We start from the raw sequence: 24,258 nt of genomic DNA, 5'->3' as shown, positions 1-24,258 counted from the left end.
GGGGAGGGAGGCTTCCTTCTTTTGTGTTCCAGACTGACAAAAAGAAGAAGAGCCCACCCTACCCATCAGATACTGGGAGGCATCTCCAGTTTCCCCTTCTTCACCATGTCAAGACCTGCCAGTTCCTACTCCTTCTGGTGGCTCCCTGTTCCCCATGACACCATTACCACCACCATCACGATCACCACCACTACCATGATTACCATTGCCACCACCCCCACCACCATGACCACCCCTACCCCCATCACCATCTCCCATCACCATCATCACCACCCCATCACCATCATCACCACCCCATCACTATCACCACCACCCCACCACCACCATGACCACCTTTGTCGCAACTAATTTGTGCACTCTAAACAAAAAATCCTCGCATATAATTTTTGTCTAATTTTAACTTTCCACCAATCTTTGATCCTTTTCAAATGCAAAATTGATCATATTGCTCACCGAAATCTTTATTATCCTTAAATAAAAAGCTACAGTCCTTAGGCTCCCTGTGTCTTCTCCCTATCACCGCTCCACTTCACTTCTTCCCAGTCTCCTCTACACGTCTGTACAAGATTCAGCCACCCTCAACTGCCCACAGCAGCTGTCTGTTGCCTTTGTTTTTTGCCCAAGTTATTCCGTAATGAGGAAGCCCCCCCCACACCCATCTGGGGATTTCCTTGTCACCATTTATGAAAAGCAGTGCAGAGGCTAACACACTATGACTGTTCAATAAATGTTTGCTCTGTGCCAATGATACTCTTTACATTTAAAAAGTTCTTTTAATCCCAGCACTTGGGAGGCAGAGGCAGGAGGAGCTCTTTGAGTTCAAGGCCAGCCTGGCCTATGTAGCGGGTTTCAGGCCAGCTGGGGCTACAGGGAGATGCTGCTTCAAAAAAAGACACCCCCCCCAAAAAAATTCTTTGCGAGCCAGGTGTGGTGGTGCATACCTTTCGGTCGAACACTCATCCCAGCACTCAGGAGACAGAGGCAGGCAGATCTCTGTGAGATTGAGGCCAACCTGGTCTATATAGCAAGTGCCAGGACAGCTGGGGCAACAAAGAGATCCTGTCTCAAAAAGACCAAAAATGGGGCTGGAGAGATGGTTCACCAGTTAAATACTTGATGTTCTTGTAGAAGACCCAGGTTCGAATCCTAGTACCCACATGGTGGCTAACAACTGTCCATGACTCCAGTTCCAGAGGATTTGATGCCCTTTTCTGTCCTCCACAGGCACTGCCCAAGATGGGTACACTTACACACATGTAGGCATAACAATCATACACATAAAATAAAAATAAAGCATTAAAATTTAAAAAAAATAAAAGCCAAAAAAGTTGGTTGCAACATATATCAGCATTCATATCTATTATCACATTATTATTATTTCTTTTTACAGGGTCTCATGTATCCCAGGCTGGGCTTGAACTCACTATGTAGCCAAAGATGACCTTGAACTTCTGTTCCTCCTGCCTTTCCCCAGCACTGAGATTATAGGTATGTGCTACTATATTCAGTGTGTGCTGAGGGTTGAACTCCAGGGGGTTTCATGCACTCTACTGAGTTATATCCTTAGTCCTTATAACTATACTTAATTTATTCTGATTCTCAACAGACTGTTGGACAACCACTGCAAGTTATTAATCATCAAACAACCGCTCCTAACTAGAAATGAAGATTAATAATACTTTTAAGACTAAAAGCTGTCTGCTCCATCATCATCCTAGTTAAGTGACCAGGCGATACACCACAGTCAGCACTGAAAAGAATGGAGATAAACCCACATCAGGGTTTATCTAAGAGGCTGGGGGCCGGGGTGCTCCCGAGAGCTAGAGCTAAGTGCCAGATTAGATAGTGCCTCTAGCAGAGGGCACTGGGCGTGAGTCCAATCAGGGAGGACTTGGAGAGAGGGAGGAAAAGTCGCCAGATCCTGTAGCAGGACTACACCGGGAGGAGTGGGAAGAGACACACTGTCTGTAACAGGTTCTGGGGACTACGCAAAGGTGCACGTGGGACTCTGATGGTATCCTACCACTGACTGAGCTCCTTAATGTATCTAGAAAGCACCAGACACAAAAAAGTATCCTAAATATGGTTTTAAAAAAATATAAATAAAATAAAAATTCCCCAAAGCAAAAATGAAAACTTTCTCCAAGTTATCAGAGTAGGGGCACTAGATAGAACTCTCACATTCAAGGCTCTCGTTTTGGCTGTGTTATTTGTATTAAATAAAGTTAACTTCCTATTAGAGTTGCTTTTACTTTGAATTCTTTTTTGTTACTTCAATTTACTTTTCTTTCATCTTTATTTATTACTTCTTTACTATAAAGCATAATTTTCCATACTCCAGTAAACACAAATTCATTAAAAAATAAACACAGAAGCCGGGGTGTGGCAGCACATGCCTTTAATTCCAGAACTCGGGAGGCAGAGGCAGGCGGATCTCTGGGAGTTCAAGGTCAGCCTGGTCTACACAGTGAGTTCCAGGCCAGCTGAGACTACAGGGAGACACTGTTTCAAAAGGATTAAAAATAAATAATAATAAAATTTAAAAATATTAAAAAATTTAAAAAATTAAAAATAAACACAAACCCCAAATATTCTTATTCTAACAATAAAGTCACACCTATAAAATAAATGCATTAAAAACCACAAAAGATACATTTCAAAGATAAAAAAATGATGATAATCTACTGTACACTTTATCAAGGTCAACAGAAAGAAAGACAATATGAAAACAACAGTCTTCAAATCTATCCCTAAGCAAACTCTGCTGAATAATATGACTGAAGAGTAAGTATTCTCAGGTATCTGCACATCAGCTCCAAGAAAAAATACAGGGCTTTGGTGGGGACAAGGACAGGGACGTAAGAAGATGACACTTCCCAGGTAACAATCATGTGTATCAGGAATTCAAGATTCAAAGTCTAGGGGGCTGGAGAGATGGCTCGTCAGTTAAGAACACTGGCTGTTCTTGCAGAGGACCCAGGTTCGATTCCCAGCACCCACATGGCAGCTAACAACTGTCCATAACTCCAGTTCCAGGGGATCTGACAGCTTCTTCTGTCCTCCGCGGGCACTGCACAACATGGGTGCACTTACCTACATGCAGGCAATACATGCATACACATAAAATAAAAATAATAAAATATTTTTTAAAAAAAGATTCAAAGTCTAAACAATTTAAAAGATCAAAACAAACCAAACACAGTATGCTGGTCTGGGACTACACCTCAGTGGTAGAGTGCTTGCCTAAATGTGTGAGACCCTGGGTACAATACTAGGTATTACCAACACTTCAAAAATACTTTGATTCATGGCCAGCCTGGTCTACATAGTGAGTTCCAGGACAGCTGGGGCTACAGGGAGACCCTGTCTGGAAAAGACAAAAACAAAACAAAACAAAACTTTGAATTCTTGCTACTTTTAGGCCAGGAGATGTAAGAAAAAGAAAAGCTACAGTCTCTTCTTGGCTGCTTTGTTATACTCTGCTGACAGGCTTTGGTTTGCCACATTCAGTGCCACAGCAGCTGATAAACAGCAATTTAACTATTCCCACAGCACAAGAACTTGGAAACTTGGAACAAAAATTCCCAACCCAAACAAAGAAATACACGGTACCTTTTCATTTTTCTTTTGACCACCAATAACATATATGGAAGTAGACATCACAGTAGACACATCTCCAAAGTGACAAGAAAATCTTCATCACGGGTTTCCAACCTCCAATCCATTAACAGTGTTCTGACCTGTGGCATTTTCTCCAATAGTAAAGCATAACCCCACATGGGAAGTAATTTCTCTAACGCTCTTTCCACGTATCTAGAAGTGCATTATGCTAGGTGATAGAGGGAAAGGAGAAACGGACACAGCCTCTCCCTTGCACCAGTCTTTTTCATGGATTTATTTATTTTTATTTTCTGTGTATGAGTGTTTTACCTGCCTGTATATAAGTGTACCATGTGTGTGCAATGCCTGCAGAGACCAGAAAAGAGGTTGGGCCCCCTGGAACTGGAGTTATGAACTGTTGTTAGCTACTATGTAGGTGCTGAACATCTCTTCAGTCCCATCCAGTTTCTTTTTTTATAAAATGTATTTATTTTTATTTTATGTGTATGAGTGTATTGCCTGTGTATGTAAGTGTAAGTCATGCAATGCCCATAGAGGTGAGAAGGTGTTGGATTCCCTGGAACTGGAGTTAGGGAGGGTTGTCAGCTGCCATGTGGGTGCTGGGAATTGAACCCAGGTCCTCTGTAAGAGCAGCCAGTGCTTTTAACCACTGAGCCATCTCTCCAGCCCCCCATCCAGTCTTTTCTTGCATTGGCAGGACAGCCCCGAAAATCTAATGTTGCATCTCACAGTTGCCTTTATGTACTAAATAAGAGTTCATCAATGTCAACTTCAAGCACTGTAATTCTTTTAAATCACTACAAGGTACATCACCAATTCATAACCCTATTTTCCAACCTTAAGATCTGTGTGTGGATTTTAGTCTTTATTATCTTAGTGTGGAGATCTGTAATACTTTTCTTCTTTTTCAAAAAAAAAATACAAATGGTGTTGGGCGTAATAGCAATTGTCTTTAGTCCCAGCACTCAGGAGACAGAGGCAGACAGATCTATGTGAGATCAAGGCCAGCCTGGTCTACATAGGGAATTCCAGGCCAGGTGGGGCTACAGGGAGACCCTATCTCAAAAAGACCAAAACCAAACAAACAAACCACCAAATGTAGTTTTTTACTGCTTGCAAAAGCTAACTTTCCCTCCTTTTTTTTGTATCAGTGATGCCAAAATTTTCTTTAAAGTCACTATCGTGGCATTTTTTTATTGTATTACTGATGGGCATACCTGTATCTTGGATGAGAGCACCATGTCCTGATTTCATTTATGAAAACTAGATTTGGGGAAACACTGTTTCTAGAAGCACCCAGAATCTTGCTTTCTGCCCCCTCCCCCTCTGATTCGCAGGAACAAGTAGGGTCTCATGAAGCGTTTACTTTCCAACCTTAATTTATTACTTCTATACTTTAGCTGTATGAGTTTTACATCAATCACACCTCTTGTCAACACCCTCTCATAAAGCTCCTTGTTTTGACAAGTCATTCGAAAAAATGTCCTCATGTATCCCAGGAGGGAAGCCTAATTTGGCACAATATAATAAATGTCCCTTTCCACCACTGAATAGATGGTTCTAGGGTTCAACTAAGCTTTGAATGATTTTTCTAAGGGAGAAGTCATTCTCCCCAGTGTCCTTGTCATCTACGGGTTGGAAATCTCTGCATCAGTTCAGATGAGTAATCACTTATCTGACCCCCAAAGGGCTGGGCCTTCCATTTCCCGCTATTGCTGTCTAGGGCAGGTGGTGGGAAAGGATAGAGGGCCTTTGATCTCCAGGCTCTAGCGCTCAATCAATCCACAATTCCCAGCCCTCAGCACTTTCTTATCCACTTCCTTGTCTCTTCTCCGTTTTTCTTTCCTCCTTCCGGCTTTTTCCCCCCCTTAACCCATGACACTCGAGTGGTTTGAAATTTTTACAACATACCGGTCCCCTGTGATTCTCACACCTTAAAACAGCAAAACCAGAGCTATTAAAAGGCTACTGTGGAGAATCGGGTTCCATTTCTTCAGGATCTCTACAAAGTTTGGCTACAAAGCATGCGGGGCTGACTCAGAAACTACCAAAAGCCGGGAGGGCTGCAGCACACTCGCCTCAACAACTAAGCCAACAGCAAAGATCCCACGCGGAGCCCACGGCCTGACACTTGATATTCGGAATGACAGAGCAGAGCTTCGGGAGCCGGGCTCGGCCCTCCTACCCGGCAGGAGCCGGTCTGCACCTGAGTCCCACCCCTAAGGCCCCGCCCCACCCGGGGGCTGCAGGGCAAAGCCGACCCTCCAGGCCGAGCAGGAGTGTCCCACTGGGGGTGTCTCAGGGTCATCCAGGCTCTGACCTGAGCCCACGCAGGGTGCCAAGGACCCATCCTGGCGTTTAGGTGCAAATTCCAGATCCTGCGCCCTCACCCTGCCGTTTTGGGGTCATGGGGCCCGTCCCTGACCTGGTCCACACCGGGTAGCGACCTCACCCCGGGGGCTGCACTGCTGGGCAAGGGGGCGGCCTCACTGGGGTCATCCAAGCCCCGACCTGGGGCGATGCCCCGCTGCAGGGGAACCCACCCTGGGGGAAGGGGGTGTTGCAGTGCAAAGGCCGGGTCTTCTAGCTGGAGCAGGGAGCGTCCTCACCGGGGGTGTCCCGGGGTCATGCGGGCACTGACCTGGGCCGACACGGGATACAGGGGACCCCGCCCTGGCTGCGGTGCAAACGCCGGGTCCCCCAGGCACAGCCGGGCAGCCCCTCCCCTGGCTTGTCGGGGGCTCGGCGGGGTCTCGGGCCCAGGCCTCGCAGGCTCCCCACCCGGCCGCAACAGGTGCGCGGCCTCCTCCGCGGGCGCCCCACCGTTACCTGCAGCGGCCGCGGGGACCAGCCGCTCGCGCCGTCCCGGCACTCGGGGGCCCCAGCCGCTCGCGCAGTCCCGGCACTCGGCGGAGCTCGCGGCGGGTCCCGCGGGGTCTCGGGGACGTTCGGCCGCCCGACCAGGCCGCGGTCCTCCGCCCAGCACCGCCCGCCACCCTGCCTGCCCGCGTTCGCTCGCGGCGTTTTGGTCCCTCCCTCTCGCCGTCCGCCGGGTCCCGCCTCGCCCCGTCCCCGGTTGTCAGGGCAACCCGAGCGACGCCTGCTGGTGGAGAGGCGTTAGAGGGCAACGCGGACCGGGCTCAGCCGGGAGCAGCGCACCATGGAGCCCCGCAGTAAGCGGCGGGCGGGTCTCGAACCCGCGGCCTCTGGGAGCCTGGGGGCCGGGGGAGCGCGCTGTACGCGTGCAGGCGCCGAACCCTTCCCGGGACCCCACTGAGCACGGTAGTCGCCACTCCTTCCTTCCGCCCAGTAGGTAGTTTGTTCCTTCATCCTGATGGTGCAGCAAGACTGGGTCTCCGGACAGCCCGCCTCCCCCAACCTTCCCAGCAACGTGTGGTCAATTATCCTCTCTCCAACCATAGAGGTTTGTGACAGGGTCTGTAACGTGCAAAAAAGGTTTCCGGGTTTTGTTCCTTGTCTGTGTGTGTCTGCACGTGTTCTCACACATGCACACGCGGGCAGCTGCGTGTGCAAGTGTGTACGCGTTCATGTGCGTGCTGGAGGTCAACGTCAGGTGTCTTTCCTCTGGTGCTGTCTCCGAGAAGGCTAGGCTTGAACCCCAGAGATCTGGGGGGTACAGTTGCAGCCACTGTGACTGGCTCTTTACAGGGCTTGTAGGCATTAAACACTGGTTCTCATATTTGAAATTTTATTTATTTTTATTTTATGTGCATGAGAGCTTTGCCTGCATGTATGTAAGTGCACCATGTGTGTGCAGGCCAGAAGAGGGCGTCAGATCACCTGGAAATGGAGTTTATCAAGGGTTGTTAGCTACCATGTGGGTGCTGGAAATCAAACCCAGGTCTTCCACAAGAGCAACCAGTACTCTTAACCATTGATTCATCTCTCCAGCCTCACATACTTTTTTTTTTTGTCTTTTTGAGACAGGGTCTCCTTGTAGCCCCCAGCTGTCCTGGAACTCACTATGTAGACCAGGCAGGCCTAGAACTCACAAAGATCCACCTGCCTCTGCCTCCCAAGTGCTGGGATTAAAGGCGTGCCCCACCACACCCTGCCCCACATACTTTTTTAAAAAGTATTTTATTTTTATCTTATGTGTATGTGTGTATTGCCTGCATGAGTGTAAGTGCACCTGTGTCGTGCAGTGCCTGAGGAGGTCAGAAGTAGTTGTGGGATTCCCTGGAACTGGAGTTACAGGTGGTTTTTAACCTCCATGAAGATGCTGGGAATGCATCCTGGGTCCTCTGCAAGAGCAGCCAGTGCTCCTAACCTCTGAGCCATCTCTCCAGCCCCGCCCTCATACTTTTTGCAAGCACTTTATCCACAGAGCCATCTCCCCAATTCTGTTTATCTTTGATTTTATTATTTTTATTTGTTATTTTATGTGTCAGATCCTCCTGGAAATGGAGTTAAGGATGATTGTGAGCTACCAAGTGCATGCTGGGAACTGAATCTGGGTCCTCTGCAAGGTCCTCCAGTGCTCCTGATTGTTGAGTCATCTTTGTAGCCCCTTTGCTGGTCTCAAACTCACTGCATAGCCCAGGCTAACCTGAATGCAATCGTCCTGACTCGGCCTCCTGAACTGTGGCAATCTTCTCATGTGTCAGCATTCAGAAAGTGCTGGGATTACAGCATTGTTTTTGACGTATGGCCAAAGCTGTGCAGTATCTGACAGGTGCTAGAACGCTCTTTTTTTTGCTTTTTGGTTGCTTTTCCTCGACCTTTCCAGGGTCTTTGTCCTGGCTCCTCTTCCCTACTTAGACTATTTTTATTGCCCCCTTTGTTCTTAAAATAAGCACACTGTTTTACATGCAGACTTGAAAAATCTTATACTTTTCTAGGATCCAGTTTGACACTAAAAAACCAAGTTTTCTTTTCTTGTATAATTTCAGAAATAAAGTTTCTAGGAGGAAATGCCTGCATTTAAAAAAAGGTCTCTGAGCCTGGTGTGGTGAAAAACGCCTTTAATCCCAGCACCTGGAGGCAAAAGCAGATCTCCCTGATGTTGAGGCCAGTCTAGTCTACATATCAAATTCCAGGTCAAATGGGGCTCCAGGGATACCCTGTCTCCAAAGAAAAGAGCATGTCTTTACAACAAGAAAGTTTTAAAGACTTTTTTTCCTTTCTTTTCACTTATTTGCTGGACAGAAAGCCTGTAAATTATGAGTTATAGTTGCTTGGGTTGGTAAGATTTATATGTGTCCTTTATTTATATTTAAAACTCACTGGAGGGGCTCAAGAAATGGCTCATGGGTTAGGAACACTTACTGTTCTTCCAGAGGACCCAAGTTCCGTTCCCAGTTCCCATGGAAGAATTCCCTAGCACATAGGCCCTCAACCTGAGGGCTGCAGGTGTTCAAGGTTCAGAGGAGGAAGATTAATAAAGTTGTAGTTAACAAGAGAGGGCAAAAAGTTGTTTGAGCAGAAAGAAAATAGATGAACCCAAGAAGATCTACAGGAGTCAGATGGGGAAGACTTCATAAAGCTGAATAAGAAATTTATTACATCCAGGGCTGGGGAGGTGGCTTGGGGATTAAAATGCTTGCCTTGCAAACCTGAGGAACTGAGTTCAGATTCCCAGAACCTGTGTAAATGCTGCATAGGTTTGGCAGCTGGCCTGTAATTCCAGCCTAGGAAGGCAATCCCCAGAGCAAGCCGGCTAGCTTGTGGGCAAGCTCTGGGTTAGACTGAGAGACCAGTCTCAAAGATGAGGTTGAAAGACTGGGACCCAGGCATGGTGACACATGCCTTTAATCCCAGCACTTGGGATGCAGAGGCAGGTGGATCTCTGTGAGTTCAAGGTCAGCCTGGTCTACATAGTGAGTTCCAGGCCAGCTGGGGCTACAGGGAGACCCTGTCTCAAAAAAGACAAAAACAACAACAACAACAACAAAAAACGGACTGAGGAAGATTCCCAGCATCAGCGTTGGGCATCTACCAGCACATGCGTGCTCTTGCACCCACACGTGCGTCTATATATAAACACACATGCATGCACATCACAAATACACGTGACAAAATATACATTTAAAAAAACAACAATAACAACAAAAAAAACTAGGGCTCACTATGTAACCCTGGCTGGCCTGGAACTCACTATGTAGACCAGGCTGGCCTTGAACTCACAGACATCCTCCTGCTTCTGCCTCCACAGTGCTAGAATCAAAGTTGGGTGCTACCACACCCAGCCTACATAGCTCCTTTTGTTACTGAGGGATTCCAAATGACATTTACAAGAGTAGTTTTATGTAGCATCAGTAAAGTGATTAAGAGGACGAAGCCTTCTTAATTACTTTTAGGGATTAACTATCTGCTCTCAACATTTCCAAAGTGCTCAAAGTGACCCTGCAGTCAGTCAGGCCCATTCTGCCTCCACACTCTTAACTTTCTATTACTTGTAGGAATGACCTTTGTTAACCTACTTCATTAAAATCTCATTAAGCACCAACCCATCAGACCCCACAGCTGGCTTATCCTCTGGAACTAAGCAAAGGCTGGCAGGCAGGCTTCTGCTATTTTACAGAGTAATAGTCAGTCAATGAGCCAAGAAATGATTCCCAGGGAAAGGGCCAATTAGATGAGCTCACAGCCGTGCCTTGCGCAGGGTGGCTTGGGCTCTTGGCTTACACATTCATCTCTTTTATTATTTTCTTCCTAAGCCAACTTCAGTGTTAGAAAGGTAACCCATATATGAAATAACATGGGAAATATACATATATATCTTTTTTTTAGATATTTTTAAAAAATCACTGTGTAGACCAGGCTGACCTCAAACTCAGAGATCTGCCTGCCTCAGTCTCCTGAGTACTGGGATTAAATGCATGCACCACCATGTCTGGCCAGGTATATGTATATCTTTTTAGAAAATACTTAAGTCCAAAAGTATTTATCTCTTCTCTAATACCTGTACCAGTTATGGTTGGGGGCAGGGCTTGTCCCAAATCTGAACAAGCACACTGGGAACAGGCAAACCCAAGGAAACACAATTTGACTGAAAATTGTATGTATTTATGAAATGCAGAAACTGAATATATCAGACTTGAGAGATGGCTCAGTCGTTAAGAGCACGTGCTGCTCTTTCAGAGGACTGAGTTCAATTCCCAGCACCCATGTCAGACAGCTCACAGCCACCTGTAACTGATGCACTGGACTCACGTGTATAAACCCACACACAGACACACACATATACATAATTTAAAAATAATAAGAAACAATATATTTATCAAGCACAGCATCAAGATAAGCCCCCCATCCCCCTCAGCTCCCAAACCCTAACTCCTCGAGTCAATTACAAGTATAGTGTTCTGATTTTGTGTCAGGTTGGTGACACAGGGTGTGTCATTTATCTAGCATATATATATTTTTTTTACATGAAAAAATCTATATGATCATATATATTTTATATGCATATATATAATTTCTTTTCATACACACATACATACACAACTTGGCCTGAAGTAAGCCAGACTACAAAAGCCAGGTGTGTGACAGAGGACTATAATCTCAGAACTCCAGAGACAGAAGCAAGAGAATCAGAAACTCAAGGTCACATAGTGACTCAAGGTCAGCCAAGGATACCTGTAACCCTGTCTCAACAGAACAAACCACAAAACTCCAAACAGATGTAAATAGCTGTGGTGACTGAGGGACTGGGGCATCACACGCTACTGGAGTGACATCCACAAGCCTGCCCGGTCTTCCCAGTCACCCTTGGACTCTTCTTCCCACTCCTCCCCTGGCACACACCCTGTTACTAATCTCCCAGGTGTGCTCCACATGTGCTCCTTCCTCCCTTCCCTGCCGGCTTCAGTACCATCTCACTTAACCACCACTGTAGGCCCTGTTGAGCTCTGCAGTTCCTCCCCTGCTCAAAAGCCCTCCAAAGTTACTATAGTCACGCTGCGCCTTCACACATCACAGTTTGGTAGATGAGAATTCTGTCACCGAACCACCAATGCTCAACGCACACATAGCATTCGGCTCTTCGACATACAATGCTTGTTCCCTTCCTCAGGCACACTGGACCTCGCTAAGGCCTGGCCAGGGTTCTGCTCCCTCTGAGTGGGTCTGAGCTTTCCTATCCTGCAGTCATTGCTTAGGCATCGCCTCCTTTTCCGGTTTTTCCCAAACTTGGCGAAGGAGGCAGTGCTGCCTGTCTGAAGCCATTCCTGTCTGCTTTTTCCTTCATAGCAACAGTCACAGTTTGTAATTATTTTGTTCATTAGAACAGGTACTTCCTCCACCAGGTAGTGTGATGGACGAGGGCAGGGCCCTGTCTTCTTTCGTTATCGTTTCGTCCCAGGTGCCCTAAACAAACATCTATTGAATGGATGGCATTGCTGTTTACCACCGAGTGCCTAGTTTTCTTTCCTCAAGGGGGATGGGCTTAAAATAGAAAGCTGCTTTACTCCACAGCAGAAGAGGTTGTGCTGGAAGGAAACTTGAAGTCCCTCTCGAGCAAACTTCATATAAGTTAGGTGCTTATAAATGTCAGCTCGATTACAAGTATAGTGTTCTATTTTCTTTTCTAAATTAAATGGATGTTTTAAGAGTCTAGTTAGTTTTATCTGGTATGATTAAGGAACTAAGTAATCTTGTTTTTAGGACCCTGACAAAATCTTTGCATTACCAAGAAGTACTTGCTCAGTAATTATCTGGAGAGCGAGTGGGGATTTAAAAGTCAATTCTTACTTGAGCCCAGTAGTCATTTAACAAATCTGTGTAATAATTTGTTTCTCAAGTAGTCTTAGTCCCTAAACAATATTATTTCAATTGGGCTATAATTCAAATCTTATTAAGAAATAAATGCTTATATAAATCAAAGTAAAAACTTGTTTTAAAACCATTTCAAAGTAATATCTTAAAACAGTCCTATTTTAAAATCCTTACCAACATACGCAAAGTCATTGCAGTCCTAACCTGTGATGCCCAGCCAGCCACAGAAAGGGACAGAAGGCTGGTTGGTCGCAGCTGTGTCCCGGGAGCTCAGGTCTACCAGCTCAGCCCAGACGGCGTCTGCTTCTGCTAACTTGGCTTTCCTTGGTCTTTCTGGGCAAGGGAAGTACTGTTACAACTTGTCTCCTTCGAAGCAGCCAACCAGATTCAAGGAGGGGCTTGTGCTTTCCAGCATAGACCAAGGAAGGCCTTGATGACTCAGTAAATTGAGGTGAAGGAACTCATTGGTAAACAACGCCCACTGAGTAGTGTGTGTGTTCACAGGGCTGGCTGGAAAGTCGGGTCCGTGGGACCCTGGACCTGCTCAGGGACTCTTCTCACAAAACGCTGAAAGGAGGATGACACTCTCCTCAGGACCCAGCACCAGCTCTTTTAGCTGTGTCTCTGACCCCTTACCGGTTGTCAGGAACACTATACTCATCTCATCTTCCTGGCCTTTCCTGGGATGTGCTCTGTCCATCCGTCTGCTTGTTTGTCCTTTAAAACCAGGGGCGCTGGAGAGATGGCTCAGTGGTTAAGAGCCCTGTCTGCTCTTGCAGAGGACCTAGGTTCTGTTCTCAGGACCCACATGGGCAGCTATGAACCATCCTTAACTTCAGTTCCAGGGGATCCATCACCCTTTCCTGGCTTCCATGGGCACTGTATGACACGGGTGCACTTACATATGTACAGGCAAAACACTCATACACATAACATTAAATCTTTGGAAAAAGATCTCTCCTGGGTGCCACCATTTTTTAGAAACTGTACATCTGCTAACCGTCTCTGACCTGAGTCGGTGTTAATTTGTCTCCTTAGTATATGCTATGAATACCTTTGTTTGTTTCTCCAACATGCTATGATTAACCTATGTGCCCAGCTCTCCCATGGTAAATTTCCTTGGGACTTTATTTTTTTGGAGACAGGGTCTCATGTCTATCTACCTGGCCTTGAAGTCTCTGTGTATCTAAGGATGACCTTGAACTTCTGATCCGCCTGCTTCCGGCTCCTCGGTGCTAGGATGTAGGTATGGGCATTATGCAGTGCTGGGTAGCACCCAGGGCTTCATGCAGCGCAAACACTCTATCAACTAAGCTACATCCCCAGCTCAAGATCTTCACTTTTCTGACTCTAGTGAATCCCTTCAGTCATGTTAGTGAGTGTGAACATAGTCAAGGGAGGAAAAATTCAATCACAGAATTTTAGTCTCAAAAATGATCTTATAGACTGGTGATGTAGCTCAGAGGTAGAACACTTGCCTTCCTGATAGGAGGTCCTGAATTCTGTCCCAGAACTGCAAAAAGCAGACGATAAAATAAAATGACCTTGCAGGTTTTGTCAGCGAGAAATGAGCTGGCTGGATTGTGAAAGTGCTTTAGTTCTCTGGAGAACTAATTGGCCCACATTGGGAAAAGTTTTGCTCCCTGATATATTACTTTTCCCTAAGCAGTCAGTATTTACTTTTACTGTTATTTCTTTTAGATTTAAATTTTTTTACAATATATATTTTTATTGAATTTTTGTGTATTTCATACATCTTAATCATATTCTATCCCCAGCCTTTCACAGCCCCCCCATCAGACCTCATACATTCTGTCATATATGCTAAGGCCTATCAAGTCAAGTCTGTGTCCCCAGATGTCCCTTAGTGTGAGTTCCTCCACTGGAGCCTGGTCAGCCTATCTAGTATCTCTCCCCAAAAGAAGACCAACTCTCCCTCACCCAGCAGTGATCAGCTGCCAATAGTTCCTCACCTAGGGTTGGGGCCTGCTGCCCATTTCCCCAGTTCTATGCTGGGCTTTGTCTGATTGAGTTTGTGTGGGTCTCGTGCACGATGTCACCATTGCTGTCAATTCATATGAGCAGGGTCCCAGAGGCCTGGAAGGCTGTTTTCTTGGGATCATCCACCACTGCTGGCTCTTAGTTTTAAATTGAAGCATATTGATGAACGTCCATTCACAGATTTGAAGAATACTGTTTAGGGCTGGAGAGATGGCTCAGCAGTTAAGAGCACTGGTTGTTCTTGCAGAAGACCTGGTCTCGAATCCCAGCACCCACACAGCAGCTAACAACTGTCTGTAACTCCAGTTCTAGGGGATCTGACAGCCTCTTCTGTCCTCCGACGGCATTTCACAACACAGGTGTACTTACCTACGCGCAGGCAATACAATAAAAATAATAAAATATTAAAAAAAGAATACCGTTTAATGAAAATTTGGAGAATGAGCACACCTCTATGACCACTCAGCTTACAAATGTTAGCACATTCCTTTATCTCAAATGACCTGCCCCACCAGGGTAACAGCTCTTGGATTTATAGGACAATGAACTGATTTCATCCCTTTTCAACTTGATTTAAACCATGATATATCGTGTCTTTTTTTTTTTTTCCTTTAGCTTCTTGGGTTTTGTTTATTTGCTGTTCTTCAGATAGTAGAACCCACAGGGTCTTTCACCAGTGCCCCACAGAAAGCCAAACCCCGGCCACACCTCCAGCCATACCCACCCACAACCAGCCACACCCTGGCCACACCCTGGCCACACCTCCAGCCTCTTTAGCTTCTACTTCACCTTTCCATCCTGTGAACCTCAACTTTTATTACTTACTGTTCATGACGAGCGCTTACATTCTTTACAGTCTGTGGCAACTCCAAATAACGTTGCGGTGTAGACCCTCAGGCACAGCTGTGCATTTCAGTTGGCGTGCACCCAGCTGTAGAAGGAAGGCCCTGCTGTGTGGCACCCTCTGCCTGGTCATGTGCCCTAGTAGTTACTTCTAGTGCAGCAGCAAGGTGCCGTACCAGCAGGCCCAGGAGGTCCAGAGTTCCCAACCCTGTGGCCTGTTTTCCCTCCTCAGAGCAGACATGTTTCATCGTGGTCTCCTCACTGACGAATGCTCTGAACTTCCACGTACACCTTCATCGGCTACTTGCGTTCTCACATGAAGTGCCCACTCGAGTCATTCCCCCACGTTTCCTTTTGGTTATCTGCCCACAACACTTGTGAGACGGTGAATGTTTGCTGGGGTGAGCCACTATATTTTATAGTGATTGGTTAGGGTTAGGGTTAGGGTTAGGGTTAGGGTTAGGGTTAGAGAATCTGCTATGGAATCTGCTATGATTTTGTAGTTTGTGTGTGTGTGTGTGTGTGTGTGTGTGTCTCAGAGCTGCTAGCCATCAGACCTCTTGAAAGCTAGTGAGTGCTCCACCATGAGCTGCAGCCCTAGCCCCACCTTGTACCTCTTGTTGCAAGACAAAGCTGGTGCCCACATAGATCTCTTCCATCTTTTACATTTTGACTTCTTTTTACTCTTTCCAGACATTGCCTCACTTTAAAAAATAATTTTTATTATTATTTTATGTGTATGAGTGTACTGCCTGCATGTAAGTGTACATCTATCTGTGTCGTGCAGTGCCAATCAAAGACAGAAGAGGGTGTGAGATCCCCTGGAACTGGAGTTACAGACGGTCAGCCACCATGTGGGTACTGGGAATCAAACCTGGGTCCTCTGCAAGAGAAGCCAGTGCTCTTAACCACTGAGCCATCTCTCCAGCCCCAACATTTCCTCGCTTTTTACTTAAGTACTACAGTTACAAGATTCAAAAAGCAGAAACTCTAAAGGAGCATGTAGTGAAAGTCTGTGTGAGGCTCTGGCCCAGCTCCTTCCTATCAGCAACCGCCGCTGCCGCCTTCTACCCACAGAGGGTTTCAATATTAGGGATAAGGTAGGCTGCATGCTCGCTCCGTTCGTCCTGTGCCTGGCTCTTGTCAGTGAGCATGTTTTGGAGACCTTTCTCTGTAGTTCACAATGAGTTTTCTCACTGTTAAAATAACTATTGTATTCTATTATAGGAGTTTATCTTTAATCAGTGCACTACTGATGGAGCCTCATTCCTTGTTTGCTATTGAGTAAAAAATACACACATCCTAACCCCCGACCTAGTTAGCCTCTCTACTGCTGTAATAAAACACTTGGGGAGGAAAGGGTTTATTTGGCTTACAGTTTACAGTCCATCATCGAGGGAGGCCAAGGCAGGAGCATAAGCAGAGCAGGAATCTGGAGGCAGCAGCTGAGGCTTTGACCACAGAGGACACTGCTTACTTGCTCCCGTGGCCTGTGCTCAACCTGATTTTTTCTACAACCTAGGCCTACCTGCCCAGGGGTGGCACCACCCACAGTGACTGGGTCCACCCTTGTCACTCAGCAATCAAGAAGATGCCTCACAGGCAGGTCCATAGGCCATTCTAGCAGAGGCAATTCTCCAGTTGAGATTTCTTCTCCCCAAGTGTGTCAAGCTGATAGCTGAAGCCATCTATAGCACACCCCTGAATCTGTACATGTGTTAGCCCATATGCAAAGAGGCTTTGTGGTTAAGGATGGTCAGATGGAGAACTCAGCCTGTATCCAAGAGGACTCAATGTAATGAACTACAAGTGTCCTTATAAGGGGGAGGGAAAACAGGTTAGTGTCATATAGGAGTCTGGAGCCAGAAAGTGTGGGAGGCTTCCAGATAAGGAGAAAGTTGGAAGTGGGAGGTCCTAGAGCTCACAGGAGCCAGCCATTGGCTTGAAACTCACCAAGGCCTATTTGGGATTTTTTTTGGTTCCCAGTGCTCATGCCCGGCAGCTCTCATCGGCCTGGAGGATCCAATGCATTATTCTAGCCTTGGCCATGCACTCACATGCACAGACACACACACACACAATTTGAAAAATACATTAAAATACATTATGGGGCTGGAGAGATGATTCAGAGGTTAGGCACACTGATTATTCTTCCAGAGGACCTGGGTTTGAATCCCAGCACCCACATAGTGGCTAACAGCCATCTGTAACTCCAATTCCAGGAGATCCTACACCCTCTTCTGACCTCCATGGGTGCACCTGTCTACATACAAGCAATAGACTCATATGAAAACGTAAAAAAATATTTTTTAAAAAGCCTGTGTTGTTTTAAGCAGCTGTGTTTATGGTCATTTGTTAATAGCAATGGGAGACCAGTGCAGCTATTTTATTTAAAAAGAGTTTCAGTGAGTCACTTTGTGAATCTGATATTTTGTATTTGTGCAAGTGTATCCACAGAGGAAGAGTCTAAATGAGGGGATGGTTCAAGTGTAGTTTTTGTCTTTGTTACATCATTCTTGTTGTAACCAGCCTCCCATCAGTATCACAAGCACCTGAGACAGTTAAGAAAGTGGTTTCCTTTGTTTGGCTTCAGAGGTTCTAGTCTAGGATGAGGCAGAACCATTGCTTTGAGTCTCTGTTGGGGGCACCTGATGGTCATGGCAGGAAGTATATGAGGAAGCAAACTGCTAACTTCATGGCCAGGAACCAAAGAGGAAGGAGGGACTGTGGTCTCATAGTGTCCCTCATAGGTACTCCTCAAGTGACCTAAGACTCTTCTCCAGCCCCCAGCCCCCAACATTCCACCAGCTTGCAGGGGACCAGGCCTTTAACATATGGGGCTTGGAGGGACACTGAGCATCCAACCCTAACAATCATCCAGGGGTTACACCAGTTGTTACTTTCAGCAGCGACATGTATGAATTCCTCTTCCCACAGCCTCTTGAACACAGTAGGTTATCTGGATCTTTACTATTTTGCTGGCAAGATAATTCCAATGTCTTTGAGCTCTGTTATAACCCCCCTTCTCGTTTGGACTCCCTGTCAGAATTAGGACTAGGTTCTTGTTCTGCTGGTGCCTCTGTTTGCCTTCTTTTCCCTCCAGTACCTTCCATGGCAGGTTCTCTGTATGAGAGGAGACGCTGCACCCAAAGGCATCTATGTCCCAGCAATTCACGGACAAGAAATGTGGCATTGAGCACTTTCTCTCCATGCACAGTGCTGTCACATTCTGTTTATGAAAATCTTTCATTTGTTTTGAGCCCAAATGCCATAGTCACATCATTGACATGTAGAGACCGAAGACCTGGCTGCCGGCTGTGTAGCGACCTTCGTTTAGTGTTGACTTAGTCACGGTCAGTCATTTGCAGAGAAGATAAACCTGTTTGCTCTGCCATTTGAAGGACTAACACCTGCACCAATCTTTGACTTAACTTTTCCAATGAAAAATGGACTGTAGAGTTTTACCCTTGTCCCTTATCTTGGGGGTCAGTAGCTGCCTTATTTCCTTTCTTGTTTCTTTTAGTTTTTTGGTCTTTTTGAGATGAGGTCTCCCTGTAGCCCCAGCTGGCCTGGAACTTGCTATGTAGACCAGGCTGCCAGGCTGGCCTTGAACTCACAGAGATCCACCTGCCTCTGCCTCCCAAGTGCTAGGATTAAAGGTCTGCACCACTACGCCCTGCGCTCCTTTTTTCTCTTACGCACCGACACTACCACGTCATCTTTTTTTCTGGTATGAATGGTCTCTTGCCCCAATATTACATATAATCATTGGCAGCTTGAAGTTACTGCTTTTGTAGTCTTTTTTGAAACTTAAATTGATGTGGTGAAAAGCCCTAATTAAACACCCTGGTTAGTCACTAGCTCTTGCCTAACACCTTTAATCTATCAAATATGCTGCTGACCTTCCGTATGAACCAATGCTAGTGCCCTAGTTTGGTTTCTATTGCTTTGATAAAATGATGACCAAGCACAGCATGGGGAGAAAGGTTTTATTTGGCTTCTACATCCCAATCACAGTTCATCCTTGAGGAAAACCAGGGCAGGAACCTGGAGGCAGGAACGGATGTGCGGACCATGAAGTGATGCTCCTTACTGGCTTGCTCCTCTCTGGCCTGAGCTCAGCCCTGATTTCTTCTTATAACCTAGGAACACCTGTCCAGGGTGGCTCCATCCACAACGGACTCGACCCTCCCACATCAATTCGCAATTAAGAAAATGCCTCACAGACACGGCCGCAGGCCTGTTTGACAAAGGTGATGCTTCAGTTGGGGTTCCACTTCAGGTGTGTCAAGTTGACAACCTAGTACAGCTAGATCGCACATTTAGAACTTCTTAAACACATCTAAGAGCTTTAAGAAAAGTGATACATGCCTGTAAGCCCAGACCGCTAGAGGCCAGCTACATACTGACATCCCATCCCCCCAGACCCCTAAACTTCCAGAAACAGCAAAACTTAATGAATTGTATATCACCCCCATTAATAGTGAGCCTAGTTACAATTTTGTGGTTGTTGGTATTTCCTGAAAAGGATACAACAGATGAGGCCCTTGGGGACCTGTGTAGTTTCTGATCCTTGGTGTTCTGAGTCTCTGCTTACTGGCACAGACAGATGGTTCTAGTGCTACACCAGATTCTCTACCCTTTTCCAATTATGCACTTCCATGTCTATTGTTGCACTCTGCCTGACACTTAAACTCAGTCCTTTGGTGGTAGTGGCCTGCCAAGAGACAGGCATGCTCATGAAACTGTCCAGAGGCCCCACGCCCCTCCAGCTTTCCTTGCTAGTCAAGATGGTCATTTGATTACAGACAGCTTAAGGGTGAGCCAGGCTGGCTTGCCAAAGCTGTTTCTACTGAAACTTTCTTTGCCACTTTCAACTAGCATCTGTTTACTTTGTGGTAATTTTAGATAACATTAAGAACAATATTGCAATGATGCTAACAAGTTGGCAAGGCAAGGATGGGTATGAACCTTGAAGCCTGGCTCTCCAAATGCCAGTCCCTGTTTCACTCAAATCGGGGGGTAGGTATGGTGAGACCCACCTGACAGGGTCCCTGTGGATAGAATGAGCTGTGTGCACAGTGCCTGCAAATTGGGCCTGGCCTGTGATGACCGTGCATGCTATACCCAAATGCTTGTTAGAAACAAGGTTCAGAAGAGAAAAGAACATAGATCCAAACTGATGAGCTCAGTGACAGGAAGCTGGAGAACAGAGGACATTGTAATAGAAGAGGCAGACCTGTCCTTCACAGGGCAGCGGTTTCATGGGAATCCCTACATCTCTCGACTTTGCACTGTCACTTCTCAACTTTTGATACTGTGGACACAGATGCTGTCAGCCCCATTTTCCCTCCCCATGTTAAAAAAAAACCTTAGCTGGGCATGGAGCACACCTTTAATTCCAGCACTCGGGAGGCACAGGCAGGTGCATCTCTGTGAGATCAAGGCCAGCCTGGTCTACATAGATACATAGTGAGTTCCAGGTTAGCTGGGGCTACAGGGAGATCCTGTTCCAAACCTAACCCATCCCAACCCCCCCAAAACCCTAAGTGAATCGACTGATGGCGTTCAGCTCGCATATGTAAAGTGCCCCATCTAGATTTGCATTAGTTCTTCACTGTCCAAAGCTGCACTTCAACATCGTTTATGCTTTTCTTTCATTCTTTGGGTCGTAGTAGTCGTGGGTTGTCATTTCCATTTCCACCCTCCGCTGGACTGTAAGCACCACCAGGCCAGGAGCCGAGTCTGCCTGATTGCACCCTACTCACGATGCACCTGAGTGGCAGGCACCAAAATATTAGTTGAATTAATAAGTGGAAAACCTGAAAATGTGGGCAGAAGATGCAAGAGAAAACCACGGTGACTGGGAAGGAAAGACTGCCCACAGCAGTGCTCACCTGGCTCTTTGTCTTTCACTCTTCTCTCTCAAGGCCTGATTCATGCCTAGCATGCGATGCGCTTGAGCTGCATCCCCAGCCCCAAACCAGTGTTTAACTATATTTTCATTATTGAAGATAAAAACTAAATTCTTCCTAGTAGAAAAAAATTAAATGTGAAAGAGGAGTTTTTAATCAGGTCTGAGCTTTGAAGAGCCTCAAAGGATTTGGTGTCTAAGATCCTCCCCATCCAGGGCTGGAGAGATGGCTCAGTGATTAAGACCATGTACAACTCTTACAGAGGACCCAGGTTCGATTCCCAGCACCCACATCATGTGGCCCACACCCCTAAGAGTCCAGTTCCAAGGGATCTGACACTCCCTTCCGGCCTCCAGTTACACTGCACTCACACAGATATGTGCATACACACATAATTAAAAATAAAAATAAATCTTAGAAAAAAGATCTTCCTTATCCTGTCACCCCCCACCCCCGCCCCAAGAAAGAATTTTCTCCCCGCAGTGACCCTGATGGAGCGTTGGGATCCTCCAGACTCCCAGTTGGAGAATGTCCTTTCCCTTCCCTCAAGGTTTTCTTGCTGTTGAAGTGAGATCTGTTAGCTCAGGGCTGGCTTCACCGAGAGAACTGTTCTCAGAGAGCCCACCTCAGTCTCTGAAGAAGCCAGGAAGGAGACAACAGTTGGCAAAGCTCAGGGAACGTTGGGTGGACTGGTAGATCAAGTTTCCCCACACCCGAGGTCAGTCAGTGATGTGCTAAACTGGCTTTAATGCCAATGTCTGGCTAACAATCCTGTGTTTCTGCCAAGAATCCCAAAAGACTGGTCAAACTGTTGCCTCACAGGCCTCATGAGGGAGAAGGAATTAACTTGTACATGGATATGACTTAACCAGTTAAAGGAAAATATTTCAGAAATTGGTCAAATGATGGGTATTATGCAGATAGAAACAATTAATATGTTAATATTTAACTTATTATTGAACTAACCAGTAAGATGTTGCAACCACTTCAAAGGGAAATCCAAGAACAGGTGCATTTGTGTATCAGAATGCTGAAATGAGTTTAAGAACCATGCGGCTGCTCTGCGGCTTCCTGGGGGAGGAGGGCCCTGCATGGAGCCCGCTGACGTGCATGTTTATAGGCCAGTCACATGTACTGCTGCCTGTGCTCTTCAACTTTAGCATGTTGTAAAACAAATGAGAGGCTAGACTGGAAACAATCAAACAACAAATAGTGGTGCACTGCAGTCCAGACATGCGCATATCCCTCCTGCAATTCGTAGGTATTTTCAAGTTCTGCATCACCTCCGTATTACCCTGACAATTTGTGGTAACCTCCGCAAACTCAGTTTCTTTAATCACAGTCTGGTTTGTGATGCTTCAAGGGAAGCAAAGGCTATCAGGGCTGTTTGTGCCATAGTTTGAATTGAGAATCTGGTTTCTGGTCAGAGCTTAAGAATTAGCTGTGATTAAGAAGAGCCCAGCACCACTGAAGTGAAGCCTGTGCTTTGCTGGGACAACTGATGCTGGTTGCTGGGGCTGAAAAATCAGCTGCGGTTAATAGAGACTGGCATCGCCGAGGTGAAATCTCCTGGGAAGTGTTTCCTCAGGGTCTGCACACAGGAGCTGTGGTCCAGAGGAGGCCTAAGGCTCCATCACAGCTGGAAGCAGGACTTGGTAATGCATGAGAGTCTCCTACATGGTACTGGTTTTGAAGGCCTGAAGAGATCATGGCGAGCAGCTGAGGCTTGGCACTGTAAGATGGCAGGAGAGGCCACTGGTTGGAGGTGCAGCCTCAGCTGGGGTGAAGACCCCAGGATTGAAGGGCTCATGAAGAGAATCTAAGGGTTGGCAACCCGAGAGGCCAGGAGAGGCCATTGGTGAAGGTGCAGCCTCAATTTTAATGGATACCTCAGCATGTTGGAGATGCCAGGGCTGTGGAACGACCACCAAGGGCAGTGGCAGCTGTGGAGTGGGGCCAGCCTGAGCCTATGAGATGAGCTGCATGTGCTGTGAATGGCAGAGCCAGAGAAGTGAAGCTGCCTGAGCCCTTTGGAGCCCAGAAGATAGTGAGTGAGTCCCAGATGCCCAACAATGAGCGACATTGCTGGACTTTGGTTTTCCTTAGGTGCACTTAGTTCTCCCCTTTTGAAATAACACCATATATAACTTGTTTTGCATTTTACAAGAACCCACAGCTAAGGGACTTTTAAGAGACATTGAGCTTTTTAAGTGTTTGAAAACCCCACAGTCCTAAAAATTCAAAGTTGTACTTTTTCATATTGTAATATTGGCATATCTTGGGTACAAGAAATGCAAAAGTTGTGGTTTAATAGTGATGTTTGTGTGTCAAGTTGACAAGGGGTCAATTGTGCTGGAAACCTTAGTGTCAACTTGACACACCTGGGCTGAGGGAGCCTCAATTGGGGAATCACTTCCATTGGATTGGCCTGTGGCCATGTCTGTGGGGCATTTTCTTGATTGTTGAGTGATGTGAGAGGACCCAGCCCCCTGTGGGCGGTGAACCTAGGCAGGTGAACCTGTATTGTATAAGAAAGCAGGCTGAGCACGGGCTACAAGAGCAAGCTATTAAACGTTGATCCTCCATGGTCTGGGCTTCAGCTCCTGCCTCCAGGTTCCTGCCCCAACTTCCCTAAGTGATGGACTGTCATCTGGGAGAAGGTAAAATAAACCCTTTCTGTCTTCCGTAGGCATTGCACGACACGGGTGCACTTATTTACATGCAGGCAATACACGCATACACATGAAAATAATAAATAAAATTTAAAAACAAACCCGTTTCTTCCCCTTGTTGGTTTGGGTCAGTGTTTTTGTCACATCAATAGAAAGCCACCTAGGACAGACCCTCAGTACAGTCTGTTTTTAGCACCCTTGCCTTTAGATGCCTTTAGGAAAGTAAGCTCTATCGCTGAAGGCACTTTGATTTTATCAGCTGTGTTAAAGCTTCTGGCTTTTGGTCAGATGCCTAACTGCTTCTCTCTCCACGCCCTCTAGCCTTCCCTGCCTTTCTGTCCTGCATCAGGCTTAAAGAAAATTTTATCAGCTGTGTTAAAGCTTCTGGCTTTTGGTCAGATGCCTAACTGCTCTCTCTCCACGCCCTCTAGCCTTCCCTGCCTTTCTGTCCTGCATCAGGCTCAAAGAAG

General features: G+C 46.3%; 2 protein-coding genes across 4 annotated transcripts in view; one reads left to right on the top strand and one right to left on the bottom strand.

Moving 5' to 3' along the window:
* Dhx32 (DEAH-box helicase 32 (putative)) overlaps window positions 1-6,488 on the bottom strand; it is a 56,436-nt gene extending 49,948 nt beyond the window's left edge. Inside the window, exon 1 of the mRNA XM_008845992.2 lies at window positions 6,451-6,488. The gene's annotated coding sequence lies outside the window, so the exon portion shown is untranslated. The remainder of the gene's footprint in view (window positions 1-6,450) is intronic.
* A 267-nt stretch (window positions 6,489-6,755) lies between these two features.
* The window catches only part of Fank1 (fibronectin type III and ankyrin repeat domains 1), a 129,123-nt gene continuing 111,620 nt past the window's right edge, over window positions 6,756-24,258 (top strand). Inside the window, exon 1 of one of the 3 annotated variants that reach the window (XM_008845989.2) lies at window positions 6,756-6,794. In XM_008845989.2, coding sequence (XP_008844211.1) covers window positions 6,782-6,794 — 13 coding nt within the window. In that variant the 5' untranslated portion in view covers window positions 6,756-6,781. Of the gene's footprint in view, window positions 7,046-24,258 lie in introns of all 3 variants that reach the window. The other 2 variants (XM_029569818.1, XM_008845990.2) reach the window with 2 other exon arrangements.

The sequence above is a fragment of the Nannospalax galili genome, unplaced genomic scaffold (genome assembly GCF_000622305.1).
Source record: "Nannospalax galili isolate Female #2095 unplaced genomic scaffold, S.galili_v1.0 scaffold362, whole genome shotgun sequence".
NCBI lineage: Eukaryota > Metazoa > Chordata > Mammalia > Rodentia > Spalacidae > Nannospalax > Nannospalax galili.
The sequence above is the reverse complement of the archived record's forward strand: the minus strand, read 5'-3'. Positions and strand labels throughout refer to the sequence as shown.